Source organism: Pseudopodoces humilis, chromosome 11, assembly GCF_049639895.1.
Source record: "Pseudopodoces humilis isolate 2021_Gansu_Grassland_sample_001 chromosome 11, ASM4963989v1, whole genome shotgun sequence".
In the NCBI taxonomy this organism is placed as follows: Eukaryota; Metazoa; Chordata; class Aves; order Passeriformes; family Paridae; genus Pseudopodoces; species Pseudopodoces humilis.
In genome coordinates this window covers 15,782,507-15,797,105 of record NC_142210.1, presented here as the reverse complement: position 1 = coordinate 15,797,105, position 14,599 = coordinate 15,782,507, and the positions used below count along the sequence as shown (strand labels likewise).

General features: G+C 38.4%; 2 protein-coding genes across 2 annotated transcripts in view; one reads left to right on the top strand and one right to left on the bottom strand.

The window, feature by feature from the left end:
- The window catches only part of PSMD1 (proteasome 26S subunit, non-ATPase 1), a 65,232-nt gene that overhangs the window by 26,156 nt on the left and 24,477 nt on the right, over nt 1–14,599 (bottom strand). The gene's annotated exons all lie outside the window — the stretch shown is intronic.
- Nucleotides 2,755–13,608, top strand: HTR2B (5-hydroxytryptamine receptor 2B). Its single transcript, XM_005525000.3, has 3 exons — nt 2,755–3,691; nt 10,352–10,552; nt 12,571–13,608. Exons 1-3 carry the CDS (start codon nt 3,382–3,384, stop codon nt 13,449–13,451), a joined length of 1,392 nt encoding a protein of 463 aa, XP_005525057.2. The 5' UTR covers nt 2,755–3,381; the 3' UTR covers nt 13,452–13,608.

Below are 14,599 nucleotides of genomic sequence, written 5' to 3'. Positions count from 1 at the left end.
GTTTGTGGTCATTTCTGGAGGTAGAGATGTGCAACAGAAAGAGAAATATATAGAAAACAGATAACCTGCAGAGAAAAATGTAACAAACTGATATATCCAGTGTAGACTAAACATCCCATCTCTCTCTCTCTGGACAAAAATGATCCCAGCTATTCCCAAACCAGGAATTTCCTGCAACTATTTCATTTACAGCACAGCTAGTGAACTTGGGGGATATGTACTGACTGAACAGCACTCACCAGAGACAGCTCTTATCTGATGGAGACATGGCTCTATAAAATGACACTGGCAATATGAAAACAAAAGTAACAGCAAGGGATGGGAAATAAAAATAATATCTATATATGGTCCAAATATTCTGTTTACAGTGGACCAGGAGTGGGGTCTAGCATGATTTAAGGTTTACCATCATTAACACAGGAGAAGAGCTGGACATAGGGGCAGGACAGTGGTCTCCATAAAAAGCCTGGCCAGAAGATATAGTGAAGAACCTGCTGCAAGTCTGTAATAGATATAGAGAAGGATGTGTTTCTCAAAGCTGGTGAAGTTCAGAAAACATCACAAAGGGCAGGTATGTTTTTAATCTCTCTGAAATTAAACAATGCACCAAAGAGGTAAAAATGCTTGCAAGCCACCATAGCACTAAACTTGAATCATCTTCTGCAAGTTCCTAAGATAATTTGTTTTATCTGTATTTTAAAAAGAATTTCCTTTTAAATTAGATATAAATGTATTCATTAGCTTTCATCAGAACAATCTGCAGTAAAAACTTCAAGTACAGCTAGATTAATGGCAGGATATCTTTCAAGATTTATAAAATATAAACCAGAAGTTGATTAGACATGGTGGAGCTTAAGAAAAACTGAATCCAAATGCTCATTAGCCAAATAAGGTATTGTCCTGTCTCAATTTCCATTCTTTATGTTTTCATGTGCTCTGCTCTCTCAGTACTGTCAGTGGTGACAATAGGGAGGTGGCCAGATAAGGAAACAGTATTACCATAGCTGGATTAATCTTTGTTTTTGTAATATGTACTTCTCTGATGAGTAAATAAATCAACACTCAATTGTAAATGAATACAGCAAGGAATCTTACTGACAATTTCCTTTAAACAGGAAAAACAAGGAACAAGTGAAAACTACTGAAAATTCTATTCTATCATCTGAATACACTTTAAGTATTTCTGTTAATTTCTGACAGCAGCCTTCTCTCTTTGGTCCTACATTCTAGAGAGAGATTTCTTTTTTCTTTTTAAGAGAAATATAAATTAATGCACAGTTACTGAGGACCTGATTTCCAGCTCAAGGCTGGTAAGCACTAGCAATTCATGGAATGTAATGGTTGGTGTCATACAGAGGGTCAGACCATGATCTCATGGTCTCTTCTGGCCTTTACTCAAGGACTTATTACACAATTTTGCAGCTAATGTCCTTGGAAGTGAACTCTATTTCCATTCTAATGCAGAACTATAAGATGACACTGAGGCTATACATACATCCGACTGAAAGTTGGAAGGTAGCAAAAGAGAATATTCAGGATAATAAAAAGCAGCTGCAGAAGGAAAGTTTTAAGGTAACAGTGCACACACTAGTTTTAAGTGTGCTACACAACACTTCCATAAAGTTAGGCAAGAAAAAACCTGGAGTGTTTACAGGACTGCAGAACATTTTAGGGTTAACTGTGTTTCTGTCCAGAAAGCAAGTGAGCAGGAGAGCCCAGAGAGCAAGCAGCAGCCAGACAGACAGACACGCTACAGTGCACAGAGACAGAATGTTGTAGTGTGAAGGGTCATTTCCAGGACCTGCACATCCTGATACAGCTACAGAGAGCACACATTATAGTGCTGGAGCAGTGAATCAATTAACCCTCTCTGTCTCATTTCCAGTCAAACCTCCACCCACCCACTTCCCTGCTTTTCAAACACTGGAGCTGGATACACTGGAAGGAGTCAATCAATGAACAAGGGTAGCAGCAAACTGCAAGCTTTGCTTATGAACAAAGAGAGAACTGCACACAGACTCTGCTGATCACCTAAGTAGAATCAACAAGGAATGGAAGTTAAAGGACAGCAAAAGATAATACAACCTTATTTCTATCCTTTTTTACATGTGGTAAAAGTTATTCTTCTCCATTTCAGAGTTGAAGAAAATACCCGGATGAGAAGAAATACAGTTTTCCCAAAACAGAAATTCTTAATCTTTGTGATAGAAGAAATGTGCTAAAAAAACACACACAAAGAGACAGGCTTCAGAAATATTATAAAAGCCAAAAGCAAATGAACATGTTTTCCGGAAAGTAGTGAAAAACCTCAACTTTCACCGTGTGACGAAAGAGAAAATTATAAAGGATCTTCCTGGATGTAAAGAGAAAAAGGTAAGGCTTTCTTCACCTGAAAACGGTAACACATCAAATCTCAGTAACTGAGCATTTTTCAGCTTAATGTCGGGACAGCTGTTTGAGTCTCTGCCTGAAGGGGGAAATGCCAGCCTTAAGTCTTTACCAGAGTTGACAGAGAGAGAAAGAAAGACAGAGGGACAGAACGGGCTGAACTTAATAAAAGCCTCAGATTACAAAAACAAGCATTTTATTCACCCCCACCCCTTCAAGTAATGGGTAAATTTAGATGTCTCAGTTCGATAAATCTTTACGGTCCCCTTGAGACTGTCAGCAGTGTTTTATTGTCTGTAGCTTCCTGACCCTCACCTGATAAATTAGGAAGTGCTGAGATTAAAACGGAAACCTCATACATAATTTCTGAAGATATTTTTGGGGTTACCCTCTGAGGAGAAATAGGATTCTTAATAAGGGGAAATATGGGAACTGCTGTCTGCCTACGCACAGACTGCTGGAGACTAGACACTCGGGAGAGGAGGAGTTGCACATACACAACTCGAGCATCTGCCTCTGCATCAGTTTGTACTCAGAAGGAGCAAATCTACATAGACTGCACCTAAAAGGAATCATTTCGCATTCAGATTCATCTATCACTCTTTACTGCTGCAGAAAAGAAAAAAAAAAAGGAAGCTAATGCACTGCTTATTTTTGACAGCTACTGATTTTTTCCTTATAATATTCTGAAATCTGAACGTTGCTGTAAATGGGAGACCAGACCCCTGAACCCTACCAACCAGAGATGGGCACAAGACAAGACTTTCATTTTTAAAACTCTTTTGTGCCCAGCAAGGCACAGAATTAAAAAAATTGGATACCAGCTCGGACATGGTTCTTGTATCTCAAAATAGCAGATGACCAGTTCACTATACTGACCATGCTGGCCTTTCTTCAACACCATCCTGGACCAGAGAGGAAGAGAGAACTCTTACACCGTATGCAACTCCTGCGCAAAATACAGCTCGTGAAGACATTCCACTGCACACAAAAATGCCCCATCCTTTACAGTCCTGGAACGGATCTGGAGCTGGCAATGGATCTTTGTTGCCTCTCTCAGTAACAGGAGCACCCAAGCAGGACTACACAAGTGAGGAACAAGGGAACAAAGTGCACTGGGTAGCATTGCTGATCCTCCTGGTGATAATCCCCACCATTGGGGGGAACATACTTGTCATTCTGGCAGTGTCCCTGGAGAAGAAGTTGCAATATGCTACCAACTACTTTCTGACATCCTTGGCGGTGGCAGATTTACTCGTGGGTCTTTTCGTGATGCCAATTGCCCTTCTCATAATATTATTTGGTAAGTGCAACATGTTTGTTTCAGCAGGTTTGCATATGGGGTACAATTTTAGGAGATCTAATTTAAACAGAAAAGTTGTTTGCTTTCCAGCATTACAATTTTAAAAATCACTTGGATGAGGGCTGCTAAATCTTCTCTCCCTCTCACCTTAATACAGCTTAATGTCTTTATGGGAAGTACAGCTATGTAGATATTCTTTCCTTTGAAACAAACCATTCAAAAATCATCCAAGACTTAAAAATATTGCTGACACACAGGGAATTACATTTTGTACAGTGTAATATAATTTTTAACAACATCATCACAATGCTGGTATTTGTTGTATTATATTACACTAATTGCAGGCAGTATTCTCTTTAAAAACTTGAAATCAAGACTGGATATCTGTTCAGTACACTGAACAGGTTTTGAACTTTCTATGAGTAATGCACCCCTGATTTTACCTGAGTATTGACTCCATGAGCAGTCATATATTTACATGGTCACTCAGAGTTGGTCCCTGGCACCATCAGTGACAACAAACTTTACCAATACCAGTTTCAGAGAAATTGATTTTCTTCTGCCCTGGGGAAAGCCACAGGTTCATAAGACATAACAATCAAATTATCTGTCAACCCAAGGAAGCCTCAATCCATGTACCTCATGTTTGAGATATGTATCTGTCATTTAGCCTGCTTCATATGAAATAAAATAGGTATTTTTCACATGAACGAACATTGGATGTGACATTTTCTTTCTCATTAGTCCTTACAGAACAAGCATGATTTTTCCACAGCCTCTCACGCCCAGCTTTATTTCAGATACTGCTTCTAACAACTAATTAGAAGCAACTCCATGGGCAAGTCTCTATTTTTTACTGCTAAATTTTCTTTAAAAATACATTTTAAATTGTTTATTTAAACATTTTCATACCATAAATGAAAAAAAAATCAACAATACAAGTTTTTCAATTAAGATTTATATAGTTACTTTTAAGGTACACTGGGTCCTAAGAAAGGCTGCAGTTCATTTTTCCTAGGCTAGACTCAAAGAGTTGCCTGAGCAACAAGCAAACATAATCATAAACTTTATTTCAGAAAGGCCATCAGTAGCTTCTGTTTGCTGCAGAAAATTGGTATCTTTATTAACAAATGTGTTTATTCATTAAATGCTTTGAGAATTTCTGTGTGTTACAGACTTGTCCCTGAACAGAAGTACAAATGGGAGGTCAGAATTCAGCACTGAGATCAAAGACTAGGGATTTTTTTTCAAGCAACAGTTTCTAAAAAGAAAACTGAATGTACATAACTGAGACAGTGACTTCTAACTCAAAAAAACCAGTCACTTATAGAAAACATTGGTACATCATGTAAGTGCACATGTGTGGGAGGCAAGAAACAGATACACATTTCCATACTTACACAGGGGTGCTGTAATTGCTTAGTGACTGCCAAAGCTCTCATTACTAACAACGATAAAGCTACTAGCCTTAAAAAGTACTAGTACTGACTAGCAATCAATATAAAGGGAATGTAGATTCTGAATTTTGTGGAGTAGGTTTTTGGTAGTGGTAGAATTTTCTTGTTTTGGATTTTTTTTATTATTATTTCCAGTCTGCTAGACTAACAAATCTTTCCTTTATAACTTTGTAAGGACTCTATTGCTTCTTAATCTCTCAATTACTCCACTGCTAAACCCTGGTTACAACAGTTTAAAGCACGCTAGGAATCTTAATTCAAAAGTCAAACAAAAACGTCTTTCATGGTGCAGGAAATTTACCAGAAAGTAGTGAAATCAGTTATAATTAATTAAGACCACAACCCGCCTTCCACACAACAGTGGTTAAAACTGAAATTTCTTGCATACAAGTCTCTCTTTGGCAGCCAACCAGAGCTTTGCCTCTTCACTGACTAGGAGAAGATGCTGAGGTGTTTATAGAAGTTCAAAGGGTGAGCAAAACACGAGGAGTTACTGGAATGAAGATAGAACAGACATTAAATACATAACAAATCTAAATCTTGAAGCTACATTAGCCAGATAACTACCTGAACAAAGAATAGTCATGGACAGGCAGACAGCAAACTAAATCCAGCCTCCTGGCACCTCCACACAGGAATGTTTCCATAATAATGAAAGAGCTGGGTGCAGCTTCTAGATACAGAGTACAAATATTATGCTTCCGATTTGGGAGTGATATCTAATTATGTGGAGAAGATTTGAAGGAAAAGGTGTGAACTAAAGTGCAGTCACATTCAGATCCTGACTGTACAAAACAGTGTGTCACAGGGTGTTCAAAATGAAAACCTGCTACTCACATTGGCTCCACACCCTGACAGAACATTTATCAAAAAATCTTCAAAAATTGACTGTGCCTTTAATGAAGAGCTGCCCCTTTTAAAAATAAGTAAATAAATGACTCTGTAAACTCACTTGCAGGTGTAATGCCACGAGCAGCATATGATTTCTTCTCAGCAGAGCAACCAAAATGTACTCTGACACTTGTACGACAAGCATACACAGCAATTTTAATTTAGGAGTATGAGTGTCAGAATACATAAACATTTCATAGCTTTTATAGCTTGCTAAATTCTTCTCATTTCTTAAAAAAAAGCAAACAAGGAGGGCCCACTAGAAGATAACTGCATTCTCTGAAATCTAGCTTTCAAAACAATTACCCCAATTTCTAAAACTAAGAAGTACTGAAAATCATTGAATAGTGAAATTAGTAAACAAACTTGAGAGAGACTCCCATTTGCAAAGCCTGTAGCAGGAAGAAGTCTGATGTCCACAGCTTGGTGGGCAATGGGCTACTTGAAGACAACACATGTACCATCTTTTAAAATACATTTTCTCTACCCAGTAGTTGTCCACTTAAAATCAGAAAGCAATGCTGATTGTACTAGGTTACAAATCATTATTCTAATTTATCACAAGTAACCAGTCCTAATCTTCCCCCATTACTGATGATGAACCACAAAAAAATTTCCCTTCTTGCTTGTGTAAACTGCCAGAGAAAACTTTAATTGGGGACTACTTTCCAAAATCTCAAATCTAAAGATAAGTAAGAAAACAAGGGTTTATCAGAAAGTAAGTCTAATTGAAAAAAATACTTTGAATAAATTGAAAAAAACCCTAGAGAACAGCCTGGAGACACCCAGAGACACTTGGCCCATGGAGCCAAGTACTGCCGGGAGGGTGAACACCCCACAGCTACAGAAACACGCACCAGTGTGAAGATTGAAGCTTACGCTTACAGGAGCTGGTGACTGAAAATATCCATTTCCATCTCAGCAAAAGCATCATTATAACAGCAACAAAGCCTTTTAACACAATGTAACACATTTCTGCAGCCCTTACAGCAGAAGAACAAATGGTTTCCAAGTCTATTTAAAGAGTTCTCTCAATCATACTTACATATGTACACAAGCAGTGCTTTCTCTCAAGCTTTCAGAAAACATTTTGGCTTTCAGCAAGAGCAGCTCTTCTATACTGTACTTTGTTTTAAGGATTACACATTTCCAAGGTATTTCCTATAAATAAAGCTTTTCTTAAATAAAGATTAATCAAGGGTAGACAGTTGCGGTAAAAGCTCATTTTACTTCTCTTAAGGTGCAAGACAAATCTTAAAGCATGTATTTGGTCTTGACTCCAAATAAGCAAAATTTGCAACAACAGCACTGCTGCAGTGCTGGGAGGATCTGAGGCAAGATTTGTAGGAAGAAGGAATTTCTTTTTAACTTATACCACCTGACAGCTGGAGAAACCAGACAAATTTTCAGGCAGGTATCTTTGTTACCAAGGCATTTAGAAAAAAAAATAAAATAAAAATCCAATCTCTATTAACTCCCCCCAAAAATGCAAGTGGAGAATCTCTGCCTTGTAAATGCTCTGGTCTGCTTCCACAATGTAAATCTATAATAGGAGAATCAGAACAGTCCAAACTAAGCATGACCTGCTAACAGCTTTGTATCACTACCTGGAAGGACATACTCATTTTATGTTCTGAATTACAAAGCAGGACAACAACCAAGCAAGGTCACCATTACATTCAAGGGTCAGAGGTGCTTTCTGAGTCATGAAAGGAAATTAATATTCCATTATTTCCCTACTCCTATATGAATAGAATAGGCCAACAGTGATAGACAGCACCACCATCACCAGGAAAGGGCAAGAACTCAGCCCAGAGCACTGCCTCAAACAACGGGCACAAAGCTTCTAATGCAGGTGTAACTCCTCTGGACTTGAAAATATCGGTTTCATGATACTTGTTTCATTTAAATAATAACCATTATCTACAGTTCTTATCAGTTACTGCATTTAAAAGTTTATTTTGATTTTGTTTGGACAAAAACCAGCATCTCTTACACACAAATACAGCAGGACATATTGCTATAATCATGCGTGTGATAACCTACTGCCTTCTGCACCCAGTTTAAAACCAGACAAAAATAAAGAAAATAGAAAGCTTTCTCTGTTCAGTTGCACTTGTCAACTCACAAAAACTCTTACAACTCAAAAATGTACAAGATTGCTTTGTATCAGATCACTTTTTAAATGTATCTTTATTTCAAAGAAGCAAAAGGGTCTTTTGCTGCAAAGTATTTTCTTCTGCAAACAGTAAATTAACTAAAAAAGGAAAAGACTTCGTACACTGGGATTCTCCAGAACTCAAAGCAGTTATAATCCAGGGAATGGCATGCGAGTACTATCCAAAAGAAGTATTAGCTGCTGACTGGAAATCCAGCTGTGTTATCTGTCATCCTTCAAATTGTAGAACACACTTTCTATTGTTCACGTTTTATCTGAACTAATCAACACAAAGTCAAAAGAAGCTGTCAGTTTACTGGAGTGAGCAAAACCATTTCAAGCCCATCAAATCAGTTACTTCTTTTAACTGTATTTTTTTTTAAATTACAGCTGGTTACATGAGCCACAATATACTTTTTTCTTTTTAAAGGAAATCTGTTTCAGAAATGCACCATACCTTACTGCCAGCTGAAAGTCTAGGCATGAAAATTAGAGATGAGTAAATGTTTCATAATTTACTAATTACAACTTCCTCATACCTGCCTGACTGACCAAGTTTTTTGAAGCATAATTTCAACCACAGAATCTATTTTAGGAAATTATTATGGTACATACTAAAATTTTCTGGTTAATAAGTTGAAAGCAGACTGTCTCTTTCCCATCTGCCTCACTGCCTACGTCATCCTCACCTGGAGTCCTCTGCATTGGGGGTGGCTGAGGTTCAGTTCAGGGCTCCACCCATCCATTCTCTTTGTTTAACACAGAAGGTTTCCCAGCATAGGTGAGTGTGCAGACAAGTACTTGCTATGTTTGTCTTCATTAAATTTTCCATCCACTGGAGTTTATAATTCAAGCCAAAGCAGCATCGTTATCATTTCCATCTATCAGTCACGTTCCGAAAAAATGTTTTAATCTCAAATGACTGCAATGTTACCACTTTGATAAGACTGCACATTACAAAAGTCCAGCTCATTTGGTGTTCTCAGCATGCAGGTCTATTTATGCTGACCAGGAAAATGAAAACCACTCTGATTTGTTAGAAATGCAATATTTCCCCCCTAATCATCATTCAGCAAGAACTGATTTCCCTGGCAATGCTATTAAAGTACTTACTGATTGAGTACAGCTGAATTTTATAAGGGAGGAAAAATACATTTAGTAGATCAACTTCTACCACTAGAAACAGAAAAATCTCCCTCATTCACACATTCTTCCCTGGGGCTACAGAACACCCTTTTAGACAAACAACACTAAAGTGCACCTCAAACTGAACACTGCCTGCACCAGATTGCAATAGAAGCTACCTCTGAGTGAAAATAAGACCAGTTAAAAAAATAATAATCAGGGTTCCATCAAAGTTCTTTTGGTACTGCAGACATTGATAGGGGAGACACAGGTCTCAAAAATGCAAGCCTTTTGGAAATCTGAACACTATAAAAACTTTATCTTGGACACAGTGCAGTTGACAGACCTATGTTTGCTATAAAGATTAATATTAAGGACAGGTAACTACACTAAGAAACAGGATGCCAGACATGGCTCTTGAGGAAACAACAAAAAAAAAAAGGACACGCACAAAAATGTTAAGTTTTTATAAAATCATTACTGAGACAGAACAGCCCTACTCTGCCACATTAGTGCTCAATGGTGGTGTATCTGGCCAAGTGACAGAGCAAACTCATTTTAAATATGTGTGAACAAGATTCTTCAATATCACTCCTAAGATTCAATAGTGATTCTACAATGACTAACTAATACTTCAGTTATGATCCATTATCCCTCCATTTTATTTAACCTTGAATCACAGGACTATGAAGCAGAAAGAGCTGAAAAGAATGACTTAACAGCAGGATCACAAGAACAAAACAGTCATGGTCCATTTTTTATAAACTTTTAAATCCAGAGTCCTTGCTACAAAAGGACAAAAAGACAGGGAAAGGTTTATAATACACAATATAGCCTGATGAATATGATGGCAGCAACCATGGCAGTCAGGAGCTAATTAAAATATAAGACAGAACCCACCCGAGGCAGTGATGAAGCTCAGTTCCTGAAGTACTATGAACTTTTCAAAGATGCCGATGCCACAGGAAAATGACACACTGAAAGTTCTCAAAAAGCTTAGGTTCTAATGAATTTTTTGTTCTCTTTCAGACAATACCTGGCCTTTACCAACTGCCTGGTGTCCCATCTGGCTGTTCCTTGATGTCCTCTTTTCCACAGCTTCCATCATGCACCTCTGTGCCATCTCCCTGGACCGCTACATTGCAATAAAAAAGCCAATCCAGGCCAGCCAATACAATTCATGGGCTACAACAATCATCAAAATCATTGTGGTTTGGCTCATTTCAATAGGTATGTAAGACCTGGAGACTGAAAAAGGAACACAGAAGCTTTTCATGTCCAAAACAATAGGTGAAATGTTGGGATAATGTCAAATTTGGCCAAGTACTATTGATTGGAGGACCATAACACTCAGGCTGGCTGAAGTTCACCTCTTAGACCATACACAGTTACATCACAAAAATCTGCCTGAACCACTGCTCCTTATTAGGCTCACCAGCCAAGCATTGAGTCAGAGTATTAATCATCACTCTTCTTCATGGTCCTAAAAGTTCAAAAATCAGAAGACAATATCTGCATGTACAGAATCCTGGGAAAAGCATGATTTCATGTTCCTGTAGTGATATATTTTGTCCCCAAGACAATTTTAAGCCTTGAATAGATGTTGGTAAAATTCTGTGCCACAAAGGAAGTACAAAAGGGTTAATTATTTATAGCAAAGATATAAATGAGTGGCTGTTAACATCCAGGTTGACAGCATATAGAAAGGCTAATGTCTAACAAAAAAAAACCCTAACTATCAAAACAACAACCCCTGAACAGTTTATATGATGAAGTTTATACCAACATACAAACTACTATGATATCAGTGTCGCTGTGATATGCATGTGGCACATCATCTGTCTTTAATGCTTAAAAAAATCAATCTGTTAAATGAGCTAAGGAAGTGAAAACATTTAATTCAAACAACTTAATACACACTCCAGACAGCTTTAGTGCTGTATGCTCTGTGTGCAAGACCAAACAAAATTATTCTGCATTATTAAGGCCAGTGATGCATAGGAGAATGGGTACATCTACCTTCTCGGCTGAGGCAAGCCTCCAATTTCTGAGTTGAAAAAAATTCTGGAAGTGCTGTGATGATAGGAGAAGACATGCTATATCCATTCTATCACCAACCTGCCCCATCCCACCCTCCCTCTAAAAAGGAACTTAGCATGACAAGACACTCGCAAGTTGACCTTTTAATGTATGATTTATTGCCATTAAACAGCACTTACTTTTCAATTTCTTTTTATCTAACATAAAACTACTCTGCAGCTGAGCAGGTTCTCCAAATCAAAGGTTAATTTGGTTCAATCTTCATTTTAAATGCTTGTTGTATCTGAAGGTGTGCTTCTAATTAAGAATCAAGCTGCTGAAGGGTAACCCATTTTGCTCTTGCTGCCTTCAACCAACTTCAGTAACCAGAGTAGCAGAGAAATTCAGTAAATCCCTATATCTCATTAAGTGGTATCAGGAAACAGCACAAATCAGCTTCACCAGACAGCAAGGAACCTGTTGTTTTTGTTGCAATGTCAGACTGCTGGCAAATGAAGTGCTGACTGTAATTTAGTGGTTATAAAAAATTCATTTAAAAGACAAGACTGCTAACATTTTTCTTAAACGACTGGTGAATTACAAAGCTAGCCAGCCTCATTTAAACACTCCTAAATATGCAGGAGACTTTAAACAACAAATCCATCTCAAACACACACTGCATAATTCTGGCAACTATTTAGCTACTTGTATATATGAAAGAGTCAAGCAGGGTGAAAAAAAATCAGCTGTCTGTCACTTGATGTCGTTAACAGAAGAGGGAAAGACAAGATTTATGTATTTACAAAACTGCCCTTCAAGAAGTGTAAATGTTACCCTGGGGAAGAGAAACAAAAAAGGGGGGAGATGGCATTAGGGAAAGATATTTCACTGGAGGAAAGCCATACCAATTCTAATAACCAGAATCAAAGCAATTCATGTGTTTTACACTTGAAAAGTTGGCAACTTTATACTGCTGCCTCAATCACTATGAGTTAGGCCCATTCCCCTTAGAAAGGGCACCCTGTTAATGCTCAGCCTGCCAAGGCTTACAAAGTACCGTTTGCCCAATTACCCACGTGATGCCCTCGACACTTCACATTGTGTCCATCACCCCACCCCTGCTCCAGAGCTCAGGAATTACTTTTCTTTAGAAACCCCAATGCTTCAGGCCTACTGAAGTGATTGCAAGCAATTACCCTTTGCTGAAGCTCTTGTTTTTGTTCCTACAGGCATTGCAATTCCAGTTCCTATCAGAGGCATTGAGGATGGAAATGGTAACTCTACGAACATCACGTGTGCCCTGATGCCTGATCGTTTTCATGACTTCATTCTGTACGGATCAGTGGCTTCCTTTTTCATTCCCCTCGCTATCATGATCGTCACTTATTTCCTGACAATCCAAGTGCTGCGCAAAAAGGCCTGTTTGATCAACAAGCCGCCCCAGCGCTTCACCTGGTCAACAGTGTCCACAGTCTTTCAGCGTGACACAACACCTGCCTCCTCACCAGAAAAGGTGGCCATGCTAAATGGCTCCAGAAAGGACCAGACTTTGTCCAGTGACATGCTTATCTGCAGGACATCCACAATTGGGAGGAAGTCCATGCAAACGATAACCAATGAACAAAGGGCATCAAAAGTTCTGGGGATTGTATTTTTTCTTTTCTTGCTGATGTGGTGCCCGTTCTTTATAACAAACATCAGCTCAGTTCTGTGCAACTCCTGCAACAAGGAGGTTTTTCAAAAGCTTTTGGAAATATTTGCTTGGATAGGGTATGTATCCTCAGGAGTGAACCCTCTTGTATATACACTCTTCAACAAAACATTTAGGGAGGCTTTCAGCAGGTACATTACTTGCAACTATCAGACCACAAAGCCTATCAAGGCCCTTGGGCAGCGCTCCAGCAGGATCTCTTTCAGAAGCTCTGTAGCAGAAAATTCCAAGCTCTTTGTCATGAATGGGATGAGAAATGGGATTAACCCCATTATATACCAGAGTCCAATGAAGCTAAGGAGCTCACCCATCCAAGCATCATCAGCCATTCTGCTGGATACGTTGCTGCTCACCGAGAATGAGGTTGATAAAACAGAAGAACAAGTCAGCTATGTATAGTGGAATGGCAGCCATGTCCATACAGTATTACTGTATGTATTATTCTAGGTAACTGCACTGTAAGAAGGTATAAATACTGTTGGTTTCTGTTATTTATGAAAGCAATCTTATAAATTTGTATTAATTCCTCTCCTCCAAAGTCTTCTCTACTTTTACCCCAACCCCATGGTGGCAACCACAACTTCATTCCATGACAAATGACTCATGCAGAAAGAAGAGGGAAATAAATAAAAGCTAAATCAGTTTAAATATCTGACTTCAGTTCTCATCACCCTCAGTCTCCTCAAATCACATCTTTATAAGAAAAGAGTTTCTATACAAACACTACTCTAACATTTGCTCTGTCAGGAAGACAAAACTTTGTAGGTTGATGCTCTGCAATGGAAGTAGCAGAGAGATACAAGCTCACATTTAAATTTAAATCTCTGTAAACAGACCAGCACACAAGCTCACTGCTTTCCCTCCTTGTCTGCTGAGACTGAGTAACCACATAGGAGCTTTCCTTGTTCTCTGAGGGTGGCTAAATCTCAAGCAGAATCACTTGCTCCAGAGACCAATGTACAAGCCTATTCCATAAGGCATGATTAAAAATTCCATGTATGAAAATTATCCCTTTACTGTGGGGATAAACAGAACATTTCACCCACCTGAATTTCATCTCCATTACATTCACATACGGTGGATAAGCTCAGTGTTGCCAGATTATTCACAGAAAACTGCCCTTTTTTCTTTTCATGCTAAGAAAATGAATTACTTCATCAAATTGACACAATACACAATCAGTGATCATAAGAAAAACAGGATACACAATCCTGGAACATCCCTATAATATGAACAAGCTTCCTTTTTAATGACCATGGAAACTTCAGTGAAAGCTTCCCCTCATCCATTGTAGCTCACAGAAAGCACAGAAACCACAGCTACTTCACAAGAAAATAACAGCAAATATTTAAGCGACAGCAGAGACAACAGTACTGCCCATACCTGCATATGTTCACCATTTAGCTGAGCTCAAAATTATTTGATTGGACTAATGGCCAATTACAGGTCCCAATTTGCACTCTCTCAAACATGCTCAAGACTTCAGTACGAGCACAAAATTAATAGGAAGAATTGGTCCTCACAATCCATAAATGCTACCAGAGTCT

Bases quoted from the DNA above. Each gene is read 5' to 3' on its own strand.
- HTR2B (XM_005525000.3), top strand. From the start codon at position 3,382: ATGCCCCATCCTTTACAGTCCTGGAACGGATCTGGAGCTGGCAATGGA. The intron at 3,692-10,351 runs GTAAGTGCAACA...GTTCTCTTTCAG, and splicing joins CCTTCTCATAATATTATTTG to ACAATACCTGGCCTTTACCA. The intron at 10,553-12,570 runs GTATGTAAGACC...TTGTTCCTACAG, and splicing joins GGTTTGGCTCATTTCAATAG to GCATTGCAATTCCAGTTCCT.